The 18,602-nt window shown below is 51.4% G+C and overlaps 1 protein-coding gene across 3 annotated transcripts in view; it reads left to right on the top strand.

Annotated features, from left to right (window-relative positions):
* IGF2BP3 (insulin like growth factor 2 mRNA binding protein 3) overlaps positions 1-18,602 on the top strand; it is a 135,915-nt gene that overhangs the window by 106,375 nt on the left and 10,938 nt on the right. For all 3 annotated transcript variants that reach the window (XM_051852815.2, XM_051852814.2, XM_051852816.2), the window contains 4 exons: positions 1,201-1,335; positions 2,790-2,912; positions 4,674-4,809; positions 5,836-5,961. In XM_051852815.2, coding sequence (XP_051708775.1) covers positions 1,201-1,335; positions 2,790-2,912; positions 4,674-4,809; positions 5,836-5,961 — 520 coding nt within the window. The remainder of the gene's footprint in view (positions 1-1,200; positions 1,336-2,789; positions 2,913-4,673; positions 4,810-5,835; positions 5,962-18,602) is intronic.

Here is an 18,602-nt window from a genome sequence, read left to right as displayed (position 1 = left end):
GCTAGCACTGGACCAGACCTCAGGGGCCCAGGAGCTTCTTCCAGGTCTCCCACTCTCGCGCCATCTCCCACTGCTTTCCCAGGCCAGTAGCAGGTAGCTTAATTGGAAGTGGAGCAGCCAGGACTCAAACCAGTGCTCATGTGGGATGCTGGCATCACAGGCAGCATCTTTGCCCACGAAGCCACAGCATCAGCTCCCAATTTCTTTTCAGTCACAAATAGTGCCAGAGCGAACATTGCTGGGCCAGTGATTCTCATCTAGGGGCAATTCCAGCCCCCCACCGCACCCCTGGCTGGTGCACATCTGGCTTTGTCTGGAGGCATCTTGGTTGTCACAGCTAGCCAAGGGGTGTGCTGTTGGCATCAAGTGGGTAGGGACCAGAGATGGTGCTGAACATCTCAGGATACGGGGCAGCCCATGCACCCCAAAGAAGGAATCTGGGCCAGGACGTCAACAGTGCTGAGGCAGAAAACCACCCTTCCCGGCTCATCTGTGAGACTTGTCGGGTCTTAGGAGATACTGCGGGAATTCTTGGGTCAGAGGACATAGGCCTGCCAGTTTGCTCTACACCTGCCACCAAAAGTGAGTGCGTACCCCATTTCCCATCCCCTCACCACTGCTTGATTTTGTCTGAAAGTATTTGCAGGTCTGGAAGAAAATGACATCTTGTTTTAAGTGGCAGGAGCATAATTAGCGGGAAGGTTGGACCTCATTTTGAATTTACTGGTCATTGGCTTTCCTTCAAACCAGGGTTGCCATCCTCTGGGTTTTGTTCCTGCCCCTGCTCACTGCAGACTTCTTCTGTCAAGTGGGCAGATGGTAGGAAGGGCCCTGGAGCAGGGAAGCAGCTGCGAGAAGTCTGCGCGGATGCCCAGCAGTGGTCACGCCCACCGCCTGAGCGGTCAGCCTGGCTGCTGGGACTTCTCCCGCTCTCGTGGCCGCACCCCAGTGCCTGCTGGTTCTAGGGCAGGAGAAAGCCTTTGTGGGAAGCCAGGTGCTTCGCCGTGTGGTGCTTGCTCCATGGCATCTAAACGGAAGCTCTCGTCACAGCCAGCTTGGGCAGCCTGAAACCAGGCTGCAGTTTGCCCCAAAGGCGTCGGTGTTGCCGGCCCCTCGGCACTGTGTGCCTGCCCGGGAAGCCCTGACACGCCGCCGTGTGCACAGGCCCTCACACCTCTCGTTTGCCTCTTCCACCTTCAGAATTGACGTGCACCGCAAGGAGAACGCGGGGGCCGCCGAGAAGTCCATCACGATCCTCTCCACCCCCGAGGGCACCTCTGCGGCTTGCAAGTCGATTCTGGAGATCATGCATAAGGAAGCTCAAGACACAAAATTGTGAGTAGGGAGAGCCCTAACCCAGGGCGCAGCAGGATGCTCGCGGGTGGGATCCCGGGGTCTGACGGTGCTTGGGGGGGAATTGCCAGCCGGCAAAGGGCAGTGCTCCGATGACTGCTGTTGGTTGGTACCACTGATCTTCTTTTCTTTTTAGAAAATTTTATTTAAGTCATACAGGTTTCATGTATTGCATATATACAGATTGAGGAACATAGTGACCCTCGCTCCCACATTCCCACTCTTAATCTTGACTAAGATCTATTAACAGCTTACTTAATGATCATATAGTTAACCCTGCATTAAGTAAAAGAGTTCAACAAATAGTATGGGGTGGGGGGACACTTTTCCTCAATGGAAGAGACAGGGCTGTAACAACCCTCGAATCTCAAAGATGTCGATTTCACTCCAGTACATTACGTTTCAGATAGGAGCTTACATCTTGTAAATATTCAAATGTTTTATCTTACCTTTGGATACGGGGCAAGTGGTGCTGGTAAAGTCCAGCAGTAGAAGCAGCAGTTGGGGCACAAAGGAAGCCCAGCGGGGACCAGAGGTGTCTAAGGATTTACCCGAGACAGGGCTGCAGAGCCTCTGTGGACCTGTACCCAGAGCCCACTGGAGCTCACTTCTTGGCCTGGGCAGCCAGGCGTGTAGAGGTGAGAAGGCATCTGCTTCTGTGCTCAGTGACTTCATGTTTGGGTGTTGTATGCTGGAGCTCCCAATGACTGTTCCACAGGAATTCCGAGTGGGAGTTGAGCCCTGTGCCACCATCAGTGGACAGAACAGAGATAGATTGAAAATGGAATCCAGAATAAAGATGGCACTGCAGCTCCCCTGGGGACCTCGTCCCAGTATTGGTAGAGAGCTTTGCTAGTTCTGGTGACGGGTGCTGAACTCGAATGTGGGTCCTGTGTTGAAAGAATGTAGCTGTGTTTTAGGATAGAGGAGAAGAAAAGCCCACTGTGTGATAACCTTGATGGCACTGGGAAACGACTGTGGGGAGGCAACAGGGAGTTCGGAAAGGTGCAAGCCCCCCGCCCCCAAGTATCAGCGCTGTTGAGTGTGCTGTGTTTGTTTCTGTAAACGATGCGTGCATCTCCAAGTCTGTATTTTCATATGTATGCTCGGATTTTATTCTTGGGCATTTGTATCTTGTGTTTAGTAGGAGGGTTTAGGAATATGGATTTGAGTCAGAAAATCCATCCTTGAACATGGGTAGTCCCTGGAATGAATAAAAGACGATCTGTATTAAAAATTAACTTGTGTCCAAATACTTGACTATGTTTTTTATTCCCTCTTTCCATGCATTGCTCGAATGTAGGCTAATTGTCTAATAGTGCTTCCCACATGGTAGCTAAGAAATAAATGTTTGATGAGTGAATATTGTGTTTTGACCCAAGTGGGTTTACTTTTTTTGTGACTCTATTTTTTTTTGTTTTGTTTTTTGTTTACAGCACAGAAGAGATCCCCTTGAAGATTTTAGCCCATAATAACTTTGTAGGCCGTCTTATTGGTAAAGAAGGAAGAAACCTTAAAAAAATTGAGCAAGACACAGACACTAAAATTACAATATCTCCGTGAGTGTTCCCTTGCTTTGGGATTAGAATTGAGACACACTGTTCTGCGTGTTTTACATCAGCTCGGCATCTCCCAGCCGCCAGGCTGCTTGGGTTAGCGAGCACTACCATGGCTACACCTTTCACCCAGCTCAGTCTGCTAACCTGTATTGACAGCATTGTCTACTCTCATGAAATTTGCAGGATGAACTAGAGTTTTCCACTGATATTTTCTAGCTGAAGCCTTGACTGCTTTTTTGGCCAAAGTTGGAAGATACAGCAGTGTGGTACCCATTGCTGTGTAGCACAGTTGCAGATGGTGGTGGTCATGTATTGTTCAGCTCCTTTCTGGGGGTCTGTGCAGCCTGGATGGTTCCACTGGGCATCTCATCCTGCCGCTGCCAAGTCAATGCTGGCTGGGGGTGGGCAGCCGAAGCGCCTTACCACGCGGGCCTCCATAGAGCTGCTTGGAAGTCCGTGAGACACAGCGGCTGTCTACTCCCGGGGTGAACGAGTCAAGAGAGTGAGGTGGACGCCGCAGCGTCTTACATTACATGGCTTCCGAATCAGCACTTCATTTTTCTAATGTGAGGGGTCTTCAGAAATCCATGGGAAATGCATGATTGTACAAAAGATTGATTTATTGGTTTTGAAAGGCAGAGTTACGGGGGGTGAGGGAGGGTGAGGGAGTGAGAGAGTGTGTTTCCATCTGCTGGTTCACTCTCCAGATGACCACAATGGCCAGGGCTGGACCAGGCTAACCTGGGAGCCAGGAGCTTCATCCAGGTCCCCCACATGGGTGCCGGGGCCCAAGCTCTTGGGTCATCTGTTGCTGCTTTCCCACACGCATTAGCAGGGGGTGGGTCGGAAATGGAACAACTGGGACACAAACCGGTGCCCATAGGGGTGTGGCAAGCAGTGGGTGGCTTTACCTGCTGAACCATAACACCTGCCCCTACCAAAAGAAACTTTTGACTCCATTCGCCATGAACTTTTTGTAGTTCCTATCTGAATTTTGTACTTACAAAGGGGAGGGCTTAAAAGGAAAAAAAAAAAAAAACAATCTTACAGGCTGTTCCAGAACTAGCCACTACATAAAATATTGTGCTGTGTTTGGTGTCTGTGGGACTCAGAGGTAATTTTGGGAAGGCAGACTCCCCCACCTGGAGTCCTTGGAAGTTCCCAAAGTGCAAAGCAGAGTTTTTCTGGATCATGAAAACTCTTAAATGGTAAAGAAGTAAGGGGCCGGCACTGTGGCTCACTTGGTTAATCCTCCGCCTGCGGCGCCGGCATCCCATATGGGCGCCGGGTTCTAGTCCCAGCTGCCCCTCTTCCAGTCGAGCTCTCTGCTGTGGCCCGGGAAGGTAGTGGAGGATGGCCAAGTGCTTGGGCCCTGCACCCACATGGGAAACCAGGAAGAAGCACCTGGCTCCTGGCTTTGGATTGGTGCAGCGCTGGCCGTGGTGGCCATTTGGGGAGTGAGCTAGATAAGATAAATCTTTACAAAGACAATGGCAACAACAAAAACCGGGGGCTTGAGGAACCCTGTGCATCCAGTAACGTTTATTGAGAATCCGGAGGGAGGTACTTGGTGCTCTCCCGAAGCTTCTGCTTAGCTTGGTGCACTTTAGGCCTTCCTCATCTCCCGTCAGGTCTGCACGCCTGTGGTCATGTGTTGCCAGCCTCCACGGTCTGGGTTTTGTTGCTGTCTGTGGCTGATTTGTCAACCGTCATCATCCTGTGATTCCCATTCTGTTTTCTTTCCCCCTCTTCCACCTGCAGATTGCAGGAACTGACGCTGTACAACCCGGAACGCACCATCACAGTCAAAGGCAGCGTGGAGACGTGTGCCAAAGCCGAGGAGGAGATCATGAAGAAAATCAGGGAGTCCTACGAAAACGACATCGCCTCCATGAACGTCAGTGTCCATGCAGAGGGCGTGTCTTTGGTGCAGGGTTAGGGGTGCTGTGAAGTGTCCTAGAATTGATTTCTTGAGCGGTGACATCATTTGAAGTCATGTTAATTGACTTTTAGTCCCTTAGCACGTACCCTGGGATAGCAAGAAAGACACGGACTTGGCTAATTCTGCAAATTATCCTGTCTCTGTGCCTTAACTTGTGTATTTATGGGGAGGGCTGATACGCACCTACAACAGCGTAGTACCTCCCTCAAAATGTTACTCTGAAAGTTTAGTAGATTGGAATGTGGGCTTTAGAGGTGAGTGAGCTGCGTTTGATTGTCTGTTCATCCGTTTATGAGTTGACAGTTGACTCGGTCTCTCTGAGCCTCAGTCTCTCTGAGCCTCAGTTTCTACATCTGTGAATTGGGCCTTTGGCCTGCCTTGAAGCCTTTTCTGATTTCAGCAGACATAAAGCATATCAAGTTGTTACCAGGAATACAAAGTTAAAACTTGGAAACTCACATGAAGTTCAGAGACAGAAGAATTTTCAAATGACAGTAGTGTGTCCAAGGGTATGAAGGCCAATTGGTGATATGCCTTAATAGATGGGATGTTGCTTTAAATTGAACACCTGGATAATCCATCTTAAGTTTTGTTACGGTGTATTTAGTTATTTGAAAGAATGGTAGGGAGGAGTGGGGGAGAGAGAGATCTTCGAACCAGTTCACTCCCCAATTGGCCACAAGAGCTGGGGCTGGGCCAGGAGTCTGGAACTCCATCCGGACCTCCTGCCTAGGTGGCAGGGGCCCCAGCCCTTGGGCCATCTGCTGCTGCCTTCTCAGGAAGTGGCGTAAGCAGACCAGGGGAGTGACCGTACCTGCAGTGCACAACAAGAGTGCCAACCCCCTTTTTCAGTTTTGACGCGGGTGATTTAACACCACTCTGGAGCTGGGCGGGCGAGCCTCGGCCGGCAGTGCCGCTGTCCCCTCGCAGGGCGGTCCCCACCTGGGCGGGTGGCAATAAGGGCTCTTTTTACCCTTGCAGCTGCAAGCACATTTAATCCCGGGCCTGAATCTGAACGCCTTGGGTCTGTTCCCGCCCACGCCAGGGATGCCGCCGCCCACCCCCGGGCCCCCGTCCGCCATGGCGCCGCCCTACCCGCCCCTGGAGGTAAGAGCGGGGAGGGGGGCGGGCGTTTGCGAAGGCTTCCTCTTTGTCACCCGGGGACGTGTTTCCCGCTGGGGGTGTGTGTACTTGACCAGTGAGCTGAAAGTAGCTTTGTTCCCACGCGCATGGGACGTTCTGCGATCTTTATCTTGTAAAGAGGCAGATGGAGTCAGAAAAAAAAATCTTATTTTTATCGGCTCTTGAGGAGCGTTTTCTCCAAGGTCGGAAGCAGACAGTAGGAGGGCGAGTGTTTGGAAGCTGCTGGCGGTCAGCTGCATCAGCCCGGAGGGTGGAGGTGGGCAGCACCCCGGGCATCTCACTCTCCGAGTCTGCTTCTCTGGCTCGCCCTGCTAGCTTGGCTGTCCTTGGGTCTCTTGGCTGGAGCGATGCCTCCCGCGCCAGGCCAGGGAGATGTCTGGGCGGAATAGGCTGGGGGTGCGGTTACGTCACTACACCGAGCAGGGTGCTGCTGCCTGCAGAGTGCTGGTGGCGGGACCACCCGCCAATGATGGGAACTTCCGGTTCCTGTCTGAAGCCCCTGGCCCGCAGGCGTTCTGGGCACCTGTGGGCCTGCGGTGGGTTCCTGCCTTTCCCCGCAGCGGCGTCGGCATCCGCCTCTGCAGCTCGCCTAACGTTTTAGGAACTGTGTAGCAAATCCACCGTTAGCCAGCCAGACTTAAGCGGTCAAGGGTGAGGTGCTCATTGTGCACCACCTGGAGCTTTGCAGCACCATAGGCGGCGTGTTTGCTGGGAGGGGCCCCACTCTGCCGGGAGCTTGTGTCGCCGAGTGACTCCTCTCCGGCATGGGCTTGTTTTCTCACCTGCACACCAGGAAAACTATATGAATTACCTCTAAACATTGCCAGGTCAAATGTTTCTACTCCAACAGAATTCAGTGAAACGGGAACTGGAGAGTATATGAACTTAATCTCTAACGTGCTCGCTGGTGTGTTCGGCAGGGATCCACACTCGGTCAGAGAAGGGAGCCCGGGGCAGGTGCCACAGCGAGCTGGGTGTGCAGAGTGACTCGGGGCGAGGGAAGGTTGCGTCTGACCTGTATTTCCACTGGCTGCCCTGAGCCAGCTTTCTGTGTGTCCCTCAGGTCCCTAGTCGGTGAGCCGCCCCGCCTGCTGCTGATGCTTCCAGCGCTGCAGCCCGTGCGTCCCAGGCGCTGGTCTAGGAAGGCACCCTGAGACATCAGTAGTGAATGTTCCCAGAGGGAATTGCTAGGGACCTGGGTTTCCTTTTTGTTAATTTTTATTTATTTATTTGAAAGGCAGAGTTACACAGAGGCAAAGAGAGAGAGGTCTTCCACCCACTGGTTCACTCCCCAAATGGTCACAATGGCTGGAGCTGTGCTGATCCAAAGTCAGGAGCCAGGAGCTTCTTCCAGGTCTCTCACACAGGTACAGGGGCCCAAGGACTTGGGCCGTCTTCTACTGCCTTCCCTGGCCATAGCAGAGAGCTGGATCAGAAGTGGAGCAGTCGGGACTCGAATAATGGGATGCCGGCACTGGAGGTGGCAGCTCTAGCCGCTACAGCACAGTGCTGGCCCCAGGAACTACTTTTTTTAATAACCTAGTAAAAGACTGTATAATTTTCTGATTTACTGGTGTGGTTTTATATATTGGATTCCTGTGTTAGAAAATTAAGAATGTTTTTGTTTGTTTAAATGTTTGTTTAAAAGACAGAAATACAGAGAAGGAAAGAGATCTTCCATCTACTGGTTCACTCCCCAAATGTCCGCAATGGCCCCTGGCTGGACCAGGTAGAAGCCGAGAGCCAGCAGCTTCTTCTGGGTCTCCCATGTGGGTGCTGGGGCCCAAAAGTTGGGCCATCTTCCACTGATTTCCTAGGTGCATCAGCAGGGAGCTGGATCAGAATTGGAGCAGCCAGGACTTGAACCAGCACCCATGTGGGATGCCAGCACTGCAGGTGGAGGCTTAACCTACCATGCCATAGCACTGGCCCTGTTTGTGTGTTTTTAAAGATGTATTTATTTTATTTTATTTTTTTAAAGATTTAGTTATTTATTTGAAAGTCAGAGTTAAATAGAAAAGCAGAGGGAGGGAGGGTCTTCCCTCCCCTGGTCCACTTCCCAACTGGCCATAATGACCAGGAGCCAGGAGCTTCCTCCAGGTCTCCTGTGCAGGTGAGGGGCCCAAGGAGTTGGGCTATCCTCCACTGCTTTCCCAGGCCATAGCAGAGAGCGGGATCGAAGTGGAGCAGCTGGGACTCGAACTGGCACCCATATGGGATGCCGGCCCTGCAGGCAGCCACTTTACCTGCTCTGCCACAGCACTGGCCCTGTATTTATTTATTTTTGAAAGATTTACACAGAGATCTTCCATCCTCTGGTTTAATCCCCTGATGGCTGCAACAGCCAGCACTTGGGCCAGGTTGAAGCCAAGAGCTTCTTCCAGTCTCCCACATGGGTGGCAGGGGCCCAAGTACTTGGGGCCATCTTCTGCTTCTTTACCCAGACTGCTAGCAATGAGCTAAATTGGAAGTGGAACAGCCAGGACACGAACCAGCATGCATATGGGATATTGGTAGAGGTGGTGGCTTTACCTGCTACACCACAGCACCAGCCCTAAGAATGTTTTAATAGAAGTCGACATAAGAACTTATGGGAGCTGGCGCCGCGGCTCACTAGGCTAATCCTCTGCCTTGCGGCGCGGGCACACCGGGTTCTAGTCCCGGTTGGGGCACCGGATTCTGTCCCGGTTGCCCCTCTTCCAGGCCAGCTCTCTGCTGTGGTCAGGGAGTGCAGTGGAGGATGGCCCAAGTACTTGGGCCCTGCTCCCCATGGGAGACCAGGATAAGTACCTGGCTCCTGCCATCGGATCAGCGCAGTGCACCAGCTGCAGCGCACCAGCCGCAGCGCACCAGCCGCGACGGCCATTGGAGGGTGAACCAACAGCAAAGGAAGACCTTTCTCTCTGTCTCTCTCTCTCTCTCTCACTGTCCACTCTGCCTGTCCAAAAAAAAAAAATAATAATAATAATAAAAAATAAAAAAAGAACTTATGGGGCCAGCGCTGTGGAGTAGCAGGTAAAGCCGCCCCTGCAGTGCCAGCATCCCATATGGTGAGCCCCGGCTGCTCCACTTCTGATCCAGCTCTCTGCTATGGCCTGGGAAGGCAGTGGAAGATGGCCCAAGTGCTTGGGCCTCTGCACCCTCGTGGGAGACCTGCAGGAGGCTCCTGGCTCTGGATCAGCACAGCTCCAGCCATTTAGACCATCTAGGGAGTGAACTAGTGGATAGAAGACCTCTTTCTCTGCCTCTGCCTATCTGTAACTCTGCCTTTCAAATAAATATTTTTAAAAAAGAAAAATTTGTATTTCCAGAGTTTAATTTTTGTTTTTTTTTTTCAAAGATTGTTTTGCAGAGATGTTCCATCCACTGGTTCACTCCCTAAATGGCTGCAACAGCAAGGGCTGGGCCATTCCAAAGCCAGGATCTTCATCTGGGTCTCCTGCTTTGGTGGTAGGACCCAAGCAGTGGGGCCATCTTCCACAGCTTTTTCAAGCACATTAATGGGGAACTGGAGCAGAAGTGGAGCAGCCAGGACTTGAACCAGCACCTGTGGGGGGGGGGGGCAGCATTGTAGGCTGTAGCTTAACCCAGTGTACCACAATACCAGCCCCTAGAGTACAGTCTTAAATGTCTGTGTTAAACAAATATCCATTTTATTTTGGCAATAGGAGGGGGTCGGTGATGTTTACATACTCAGGAATGTGAGCTGGGTACGTGTAAGGAAGATCTCAGTGGAGTAGGTGATCTGTTTGTCCCAAGCCATGGAAACTACATTAAACAGGTGCAAGCAGAAATGGAAATGAGACTGGGGGACTCGGAAGTCACCCACACGGAGGTAGCAAGACGGCAGCAGGGGCCACTGAGAGCACTTGATGGCTGCAGGACAAGCGAAAGATCCGCCTCATCTTTTTTTTAGTTTGAAAACTTAGAGGCAGAGTTAGGTCTTCCATCTGCTGGTTCCCTCCCCCAGATGACTGTGACAGACAGGGCTGGGCCAGGCTGATGCTGGGAGCCGGGAGCTCCATCTGGGTCTCCCCTGTGGATGGCAGGGTCCCAAGCCCTTAGGCCATCCTCTGCTGTCTTTCACAGGCACATTAGCCGGGAGCTGGATCAGAAGCTGACTGGCACTCCATAGCGGATGCTGGCACTGCAGGTGGTGCCACGGGGCAGCTCCTGACTGCTCCGTCCTTAAAGGAGTAGAATACGGGGTGTTCTTGGCGGAACTCGAGTGTGTGCTTCCCTCTGTTCTAGGTAATGAAGTGATGGAATCTGTTACTTCACACCTGGAGGTAGCCCTGAGTTGTAGGAGGCGCTCCCAGGCTGAGATGCTGAGAAGGGCGGTTCTGTCGGATCCTGCTGGGAGGGTGATTAGTCGTCTACATGAGGGGACAGAAGTGTTCCAAAGGGCTGGGCCTTTGGCACAGTGGTTAAAGCCCATCATTGCACTGCCTGCTTTGAATCCCATCTCTGCCTTCAGTCACAGCTTCCTGCTGTTGCAGCCTGGGAGACCTGGCAAGTGCTTGGGTCTCTGCTACCTGCCTGGGAGCCTCACATGGAGCTCTGGGCTCCTGCTTTCTGCTGGTGTGGGCACTTGGGGAGTGACCCAGTGGATGGAGGATTCCTCCCTTCTCCTCTCTCTCCCTTTCTCTGTCACTCTGCCTTTCAAATTACTCTTTTTTAAAAAAAAAATGAAAGAAAAATATTCACATTTTATAAAAAACTAATATATAAAAACTATAACACACACAATATGTGTTTTATAAACTCATAATTCTTTTGTACCAAAATAAACTTATCTTTTTAAAAAACTTTTTATTTTGCTTGAAGGGCATAACACACAGAGAGAGAAAGCAATTGATCTTTGACCTACTGGTTCCCTTCCCAAATACCCCCAAAAGATAGGGCTTGCCTGGGCCAGGCTGAAGCCAGAAGCCAGGATCTCCATCCTGCTCTTCCACAAGGTGGCATGGGCCCAAGTGTTGTATTTAGTTGTCATGTCGCTATAGGAACAACAGCCTGTGCCCCCCTCCACACGGGCCAGTGGTTGATGGAATGCCCTTTAGGTTGGATCTGTCTGATTGCCTGTGCATGGTTAGGGTTAGGCTGTAGCCCCCTTGGGGCCTCGGGGGCTGGAGCAGTTTTTTCGTGTGTGGCGTCAGGAGGCAAATGATGTCCGGTTGTCTCATCACTGGTCCCGGGAAGTCTGCCTGTAGGGTGCAGATGGCTCCCTTTCCTGTGTGTTAGTGGTGCTGTTTCCACTTGTGTGGCACAAGCTGCCAGCAGTGCCTAGGGAACGGGTTTGGTATCCTTTGCTAACATTTATTCAGGTCACACACTGACCATTTTTACTTGTTTTCTTTTACATTGATTAAGTCTGGCTGTCTGTTACAAGAAGAAAAAATTGGCTTGAGTGAGTTGTGCTTTGTAGTGAGTAGAGTTTAAGGTTAGGCAGCGCAAGGCTGCTGTGGGCTCTGTGTGTTTGGCAGTCATCCCTGGACCCGGATGGCTGCTTACTCGCCAGTATTGGTTCTGATTCCAGCCAGGGAGGACAGAGGATCATACATCCTCATGTAAGGCCGTGCCTGAGGACAGCGCCTCATGCTTCCCAGACACCTGGCCATGTCTGACTGCAAAGGAACCTGAGGGACAGCCTCTCCAGGGGACAGAGTGACAACATGCCTGTCTGCCTGTTCACTCCCCAAATGCCTGCAACAGCTAGGACCCGGCCGGGCCGTGGCCAGGAGCCCGGAGCTCAGTCTGTTGCTTCCATGTGAGTGGTAGGGACCCAAGCAGGAAGCTGGAGTCAGAATCTGAGTACCCTGACTGCCATTCTAAACACCGATCCCTCCGTGAGCTTTCTGAGACCCCAGTGTGTTAGTGTCTTCAGTGCCCGACTTGTAAATGAAGGGTTATCACAGGTATGTGTGTCTGGGAGAAAACATTGTACCTGACGTTGCAGGCATTCACTGGCAGCCTTAGAAGGCACACACAGACACACACTGGCCAGGGGTGGCTCCTGAAGTTAACGTGTTCCGTGGCCCTGGCGGCCAGTTTTTGAAATAAAAGTAAACCGCTGTCTTTAAAGGCAGTAGTTAAATTTTCGAAAGCTTTGTCAGTTCCTTTGCTTATTGCTTTTTAAAGGTGATTTCTCATGGCTTCTCCCTTCTTGCTGAAGGGCGCGGGATTGTAGGTGCGTCTGGACTGTGACACTTCTTTACAACTTGGGTTGGAGAAGAAAGAGTTGACAGGTGTTTGCTGTGTGCACGCTGCAGATGTTCCTCAGGCGTGCCGCTGCCTACGCTGGTGAGACGCCTGCTGCTTCAGAAATCAGATTACGCGGCGGGCGCGTCTGTCCTTGCTGCTCTGTGGGTTGACAGTGAGGCTGCCTTCATCTTAAATGAGTGTTGCCTGCCGGTAAGGTTCTGGTGGCTAAGTGTTGAGGAAACTGACTATTTTTGTGCCCCACTTCCTCTTGCTTCTAGAGTTCAGTTTTCCACGCACGTGACAGTAGAGGGCTGCGTCTCGGGATAAATCCCTTGCCTCTGTTCCGTTCCAGAACTTTGCCCCCTGTGTCTCCACACCCCCACCCCCACCCCCACCCCCGTATTCCCTTCTCCTTGGAATGTGCCAGGTTGATTTTTTTCCAGTAGAGCCAAAGAGTTGGTTCTTCCAACAGACAAAAAGTCTCCAGTCCCTGCCTACCAGCTGGCCAGCGCAGTTCTTCACTGGCAAACTTTGCGTTTATAAACGACAGGAAATGCTCCATTCAGAAACGCTCAGACAGGAGGGAAGAAGGAACTGGCAGCCAGCGGAGCGGAGCGTGAGCTGGAGTTGGCTCGGCCGCCGCCGTAGCTGGCTGGGCTTGGCAGCTTGCAGGGGGCTGGCAGCAAGGGCTGTCGCGATCGTTTTGATAAGCTCTTTGGCGTCTTGCCAGGAGGCTCCAGGATGCCAGTGCGACTTCACCGTTGCGATCTCTGCCTGCTGAGGGAGACGAGATCGGTGAGCACCGTTGCAGGCATGCGCCGGATTAGGTTCTCTTGAGGAAGGTAATTTCATGAGCTGAAAGGGGTTTTTACCCCAGGTAACGCTTGTGCCCCCTCGGGATCCTGCGTGGTGGGAAAGCGCTTTTGTTGGTAAACAGCTTCCAGCGAAACGCTGCGAGCAAACGGGCCACTCAGTTACGCTGAGAAACGGCATCTGTCTTCTTTAAAATAAATAAATAAAGAGCATTTTGTTCAGGTCATGGAGTTGAGTAAACTTAGTTTCTGTTCCAGACCAAAATCCATTTAAAAACAACAGCAAAGACCCCCAGGAGGACAGATTTTACAAGCCAAACAGAGACACTGGCGGCCTGCCAGCTTCCTGCAGGCTGCGCTCGCTGGCCGGCATGGGTGTCTCCGTGCCTTTGTGATGTCTTAGATGTTGTTCCCCACAAAGTAAATACACTTAACCCTAGTGTTTGCTCTTCCTTGTATCTCTTCACTATAGATGATTAGGAATTACTCACTGGCAGCCTTCGCCAGTTACGCAAACTTTGAGTTGAGCAGCTTTGTTCTCCTGTTATTTCAAGCCATGGCCTCGAGTGTGCCAAGAAGTCCAGAGGAAGTTTGGCCCGTAGGCATCTGGCAGAGGTCCACTGGGAAGCAACTTGTATCCTGTGAATGTCCTTCATCCCTGAAGAATGTGGGGTTCAGGACGGTGCAGCTGAGCACGAGCCGCAGTGCAGGGGTGTGTGAGAATAAAGGGCAGTGCTGACGGGTCCTCCCTCAGGCCAGAGCTCAGAGGTCAGAACTCACAGGTGGGAGAGACTCCGTGCAGCCATTGTTCTGACCGCTCAGTCGTGCACGCAGGGGATGGAGAACCTGAAACACGGATCCCGTATAAAAATGAATTACACTGGACAGCTGATTAAATGACTGTCAAGCAGGCAATGTTAGTGTGAGCTACCTTCTGTTCCCAGAGGGGAAGTCAGTTATGGGCAGTGAAATGGAAGCAGAGAAAGCCAGGTGCTTGGCAGCATTGTCGTCCTCAAGTGTCAGGCATCAGACGGGGCAGCTTGAGTTTTAGGAGCTGTTGCCAGGAGTGCATGTCTCTCGTGGTGCAGGTAAACTCAGTTTGCTGCTTTATTTATTTATTTATTTTTTTAAGATTTATTCATTTATTTGAAAGGCAGTTACAGAAAGGCAGAGAGGTCTTCCATCCACTGGTTCATTCCCCAGATGGCCACAATGGCTGGAGCTGTGCCAGTCCTAAGCCAGGAGTTTCTTCCAGGTTTCCCATGAGGGTGCGAGGGCCCAAGGACTTGGGCTGTCTCTACTGCTATCCCATGCCAATGCAGAGAGCTAGATTGGAAGTGGAGCAGCCGGGACTTGAACCTGTGCCCATATGGGATGTCGGCACTGGCACAGCGCTGTCTCCCCGCCCCGCGCGCGCCCCCCCCCCCCCCCCCCCCCCCCGTTTGCTTCTAATTCTGCGGTTCCTATTTGAAAAGTTCTCTTGCTTCTGTGTTTGTCCCAGTCAGGAAAGAACTTAAAACTCTGTGTATTTGTGTTACAGTTTGGTGCTTTAAGCCTTTCTCTACCAGCCACTGTTCCTTTTCTAAAAAGCTTCCCTGACGTCTCTCAAAGTGCCCGCTTGCCTTCATGTTGGGTTTATTCCTCCTGTCTCCCCCACTGCCTCCCAGATCAGCAGAGCAGCAGCCGCCTTTGGTCAGGATGCTGGGGGGTTTGCCTTTGAGCTGCAGCAGCTCCTGCTCTGGGCGTTCTCAGAGCTGTGGTCTCTCTCATACCCTGCAGACCAGGGAGCAGCTGAGGCTGTGCTTTCAAGGCTCTGGGTCCCTGCGGGAGCTTTTAAGGATGGTGCCTGTGCTGTGAGTGTCCTCTGGAAACATCTGGAAGTTACTCACTGGGGCCATTGCCAGGAAAAGTAGGCCAAAACCAGGAGCTTCTTCTGGGTCTCCAACGTAGGTGTGGGGGCAAGCAGTTGGGCCACCCTCCACTGCCTTCCCTGGTGCATTCGCAGGGAGCTGGTTCGGAAGTGGAGCAGCCAGGACTTGAATTGGCGCCCACATGGGATGCTGGCGCTGCAGGACATGGTTTAACCCGCCGTGTCGTAACACTAGCCCCAAGAAGTAGTTTTTACTAAGCACATGAATAGCTTCTCTCTTTCAAGGTAGGTGTGAATCATGCAACAGGTTCTTACTTTATTATTACAGGCTGCCAGGACACTCGGTGCCAACTTGGTGCCGTAGCAGCAGTTTGGGGTTCATTCTTCCTTGTGAGGCCCCTATGGCCTTATTTCTACACCCTTTGTTTGGTCTTTCTGGATTATCTATTTTGTAAGTAGCATAAAATTCTTTCTGGAACAGGGCCCAGGAAACAGATACACAGTCGTGATGAAACAGTGTGGGGCAGATCTGGGCAGGTTAAACGTGAGATTTAATCCGACCATTACAAAGGTCTTTATCACCACCAAACCAACCAAAAACATGTGAACCTGCATTGTTCAGAACACCACCATATGGATATTTGTAGTGAAATAAAATATCTAGACCTTATCCTTATGTTTTTTTAAAGGTTTATTTATTTATTTGAATGTCAGAGTTACACAGAGAGGAGAAGTAGAGAGAGAGAGGTCTTCCATTCGATGGTTCACTCCCCAGTTGGCCGCAATGGTTCGAGCTGTGCTGATCTGAAGCCAGGAGCCAGGAGTTTCTTCCTGTCTCCCACATGGGTGCAGGGGCCCAAGCACTTGGGCCATCTTCCACTGCCTTCCCAGGCCATAGCAGAGAGCTGGATTGGAAGTGGAGCAGCCAGGACTAGAACCGGCGCTCATGTGGGATGCCAGCGCTTCAGGCCAGCATGTTAACCCGCTGTGCCACAGCGCCGGCCCCATCCTTATGTTTAAAAAGTAAAATTGGCCAAGACTTAATTTTTAAAAAGATTTATTTATTTGAGAGGTCTTCCATCCACTGGTTCACTCCCCAATTCTGAACCCAGGAGCCAGGAGCTTCTTCCAGGTCTCCCACGGGGATGCAGGGGCCCAAGCACTTGGGCCATCCTCCACTGCATTCCCAGGCCATACATAGCAGAGAGCTGGACTGGAAGTGGAGCAGCCAGGACTAGAATCTGTGCCCATATGGGATGCCAGCACTGCAGTGGTGGCTTCACTGCTATGCCATAGCGCCGGCCCCAAAGTTTGTGCTCTTTGACCAGAAATTCTGTCGTGTAAATTTCTAGTATTTGTACGAGGGCACACAGGTGGATGTTTACAGATTTGATTGCACTGATACATGGCTTAAGGAGAAGTCTCAGGAACAGCCAGATGAAAACTAGATTGAAACCCTCGAGTTCTGAGTTGCAGAGCGACTCCAGTGCGTGTGCCGGCGAGGCAGCCGGCCTGTTGCTTTCCAGTCCTTGTTCCAAGGTCATCCTCAGTCTTCAAAAGAAAGAGCACTTTCATGGACTGTCTTTGCACGCCCTCTGTAGCGTGTCGATCACAGGCTTAAGCTTGCCAGCTTCACATGAGAAATTCCCTGTGACTCAGGAAGTCATACCAAGGCCAGTGAAGAGTGGAGTGACGGGCCAGGGAAAGCGGCCCCTCCTCCAGTGCGAGTTCTATGGGGCATTTTTCTTAAGAGCTCTGTGTGTATTTTTGGCAGCTCTGTGTACACATCAAAGCACATCTGTTCTGGTAGAAAGAACGCATACGTGGTTTTCTTGTGAACCTGGCTTAGGAGATAGAGAAGCCCGAATGTGAAGCCCCGCTGTGTCTCCAGTCGGTCCATGACTCTGGGCAGCTGCTGGACCTCCGACTTGGCTGCCTCATGTCCGGGGAGTCTGCTGGTAGCAGCCGCCAGCCGGGTCGGTCGTGAGACGTGAACAAGGCATGCGGGGCCTCACGGACTGATCTCGCTGCTTGGCTGCAGTGCACCCCTGCGGAGGCAGCACTCACGTGTGGGGTGGGTGTCTGAATGGAACTCTGGTCTGCGTGATGACTTGACGTTTATCAACATCAAATGTTTACAGGCTGAAGAATTCTACAGTGTAAGTATTTGGACAAGGGCACACGACTCCATGTAAGGAGATCTGATCAAAGCATTTGAAAATTGGGAACTATATACACACCTCATGTATATTATATGCTACATATAGTTATAATTATATAACTATATATACATATATAACTATGCACACCTCGACCAACTGTATCTGAGGGCATATTCTTTTTTTTTTTTTTTTTCGACAGGCAGAGTGGACAGTGAGAGAGAGAGACAGAGAGAGAAAGGTCTTCCTTTGCCGTTGGTTCACCCTCCAATGGCCGCCGCTGCAGCCGGTGCACCGCGCTGATCCGATGGCAGGAGCCAGGATCCAGGTGCTTTTCCTGGTCTCCCATGGGGTGCAGGGCCCAAGCACCTGGGCCATCCTCCACTGCACTCCCTGGCCATAGCAGAGAGCTGGCCTGGAAGAGGGGCAACCGGGACAGAATCCGGCGCCCCGACCGGGACTAGAACCCAGTGTGCCGGCGCCGCAAGGTGGAGGATTAGCCTATTGAGCCACGGCGCCGGCCTGAGGGCATATTCTTGTCAGTAGAATGATGTAGGGACATTTGAAGTACTTAAAACACTGATGGAAAATGGAATCAAGAGATTTATTTTTGTATCATTTCTCATTTCCATTTTATTGGTAAACAAACAACCAGCCCTTTTATTATTTCTGTTAGGTTTACTAATTTATTAGTGTTTTTTAAAAACCTTCAGAAGAAAGAAACTAATGACTTAAAAAGTTCTTTAAAAAATTAAGAAGGTAACTGGTCTGCTTTAAGATTTAAGATGAGAATGGTCGAGATTTTTCTTATAAAGCTTAAACAGAGGCAGCAGTGTGGTATAGCAGGTTAAGCTGCCACCTCCAAGGCCAGTATCCCATTTGGGCGCCAGTTTGATTCCTGGCTGCTGCACTTTCCATCCAGCTTCCTGCTAATGGCCTGGGAAAGCAGTAGAAAATGGCCCAAGTGCTTGGGTCCCTGCACCTACATGGGAGACCTGGAAGAAGCTCCTGGCTTCAGTGTGGCCCAGGCCTGGCCACTGCAGTCATTTGGGGAGTGAACTGCAGATGGAAGATCTCTCTCTGCCTCCCTTTCCTAACTCTGCCTTTCAAATACATCTTTAAAAAAAAAAGTTTCAACAAGTTAAGTACCAGGAAATATACTGACAAACCATTTTGAATGGGACTGGTTTTGCTGTGTGAATGTCACAGGTGGGGGGGGGGGGATAGGGACAAGAAGGAAAATCCTCAGCCATGGGCAGCATTCCTGTGGGAGGGTGTGAGCAGCTGAGGCCTGTGAGCGGCCCGCTGGGGCAGACACGGGATGGCCTCTTCACGCACACGTGGGGCTGCTGCTGAGTGTCTGCCCTGCTTTCGCTTACATGTACGAGGTGGAGACATTGCTGCCACTGGAATTGAGTGGTGATGTCACTGCTGGACCAGTGCCAGGTGGTGCACACCTCGTTTCCACACCCAGTAAACTCCCGGAGCCCACTGTACTGAACTTAGCATACTTTTTTTTTTTTTTTTTTTTTGGACAGGCATAGTGGACAGTGAGAGAGA

This window comes from Oryctolagus cuniculus, chromosome 16 (genome assembly GCF_964237555.1).
Source record: "Oryctolagus cuniculus chromosome 16, mOryCun1.1, whole genome shotgun sequence".
Taxonomy (NCBI): Eukaryota; Metazoa; Chordata; class Mammalia; order Lagomorpha; family Leporidae; genus Oryctolagus; species Oryctolagus cuniculus.
Note: the sequence above shows the minus strand (reverse complement) of the source record. Positions and strands in the feature narration are given on the sequence as shown.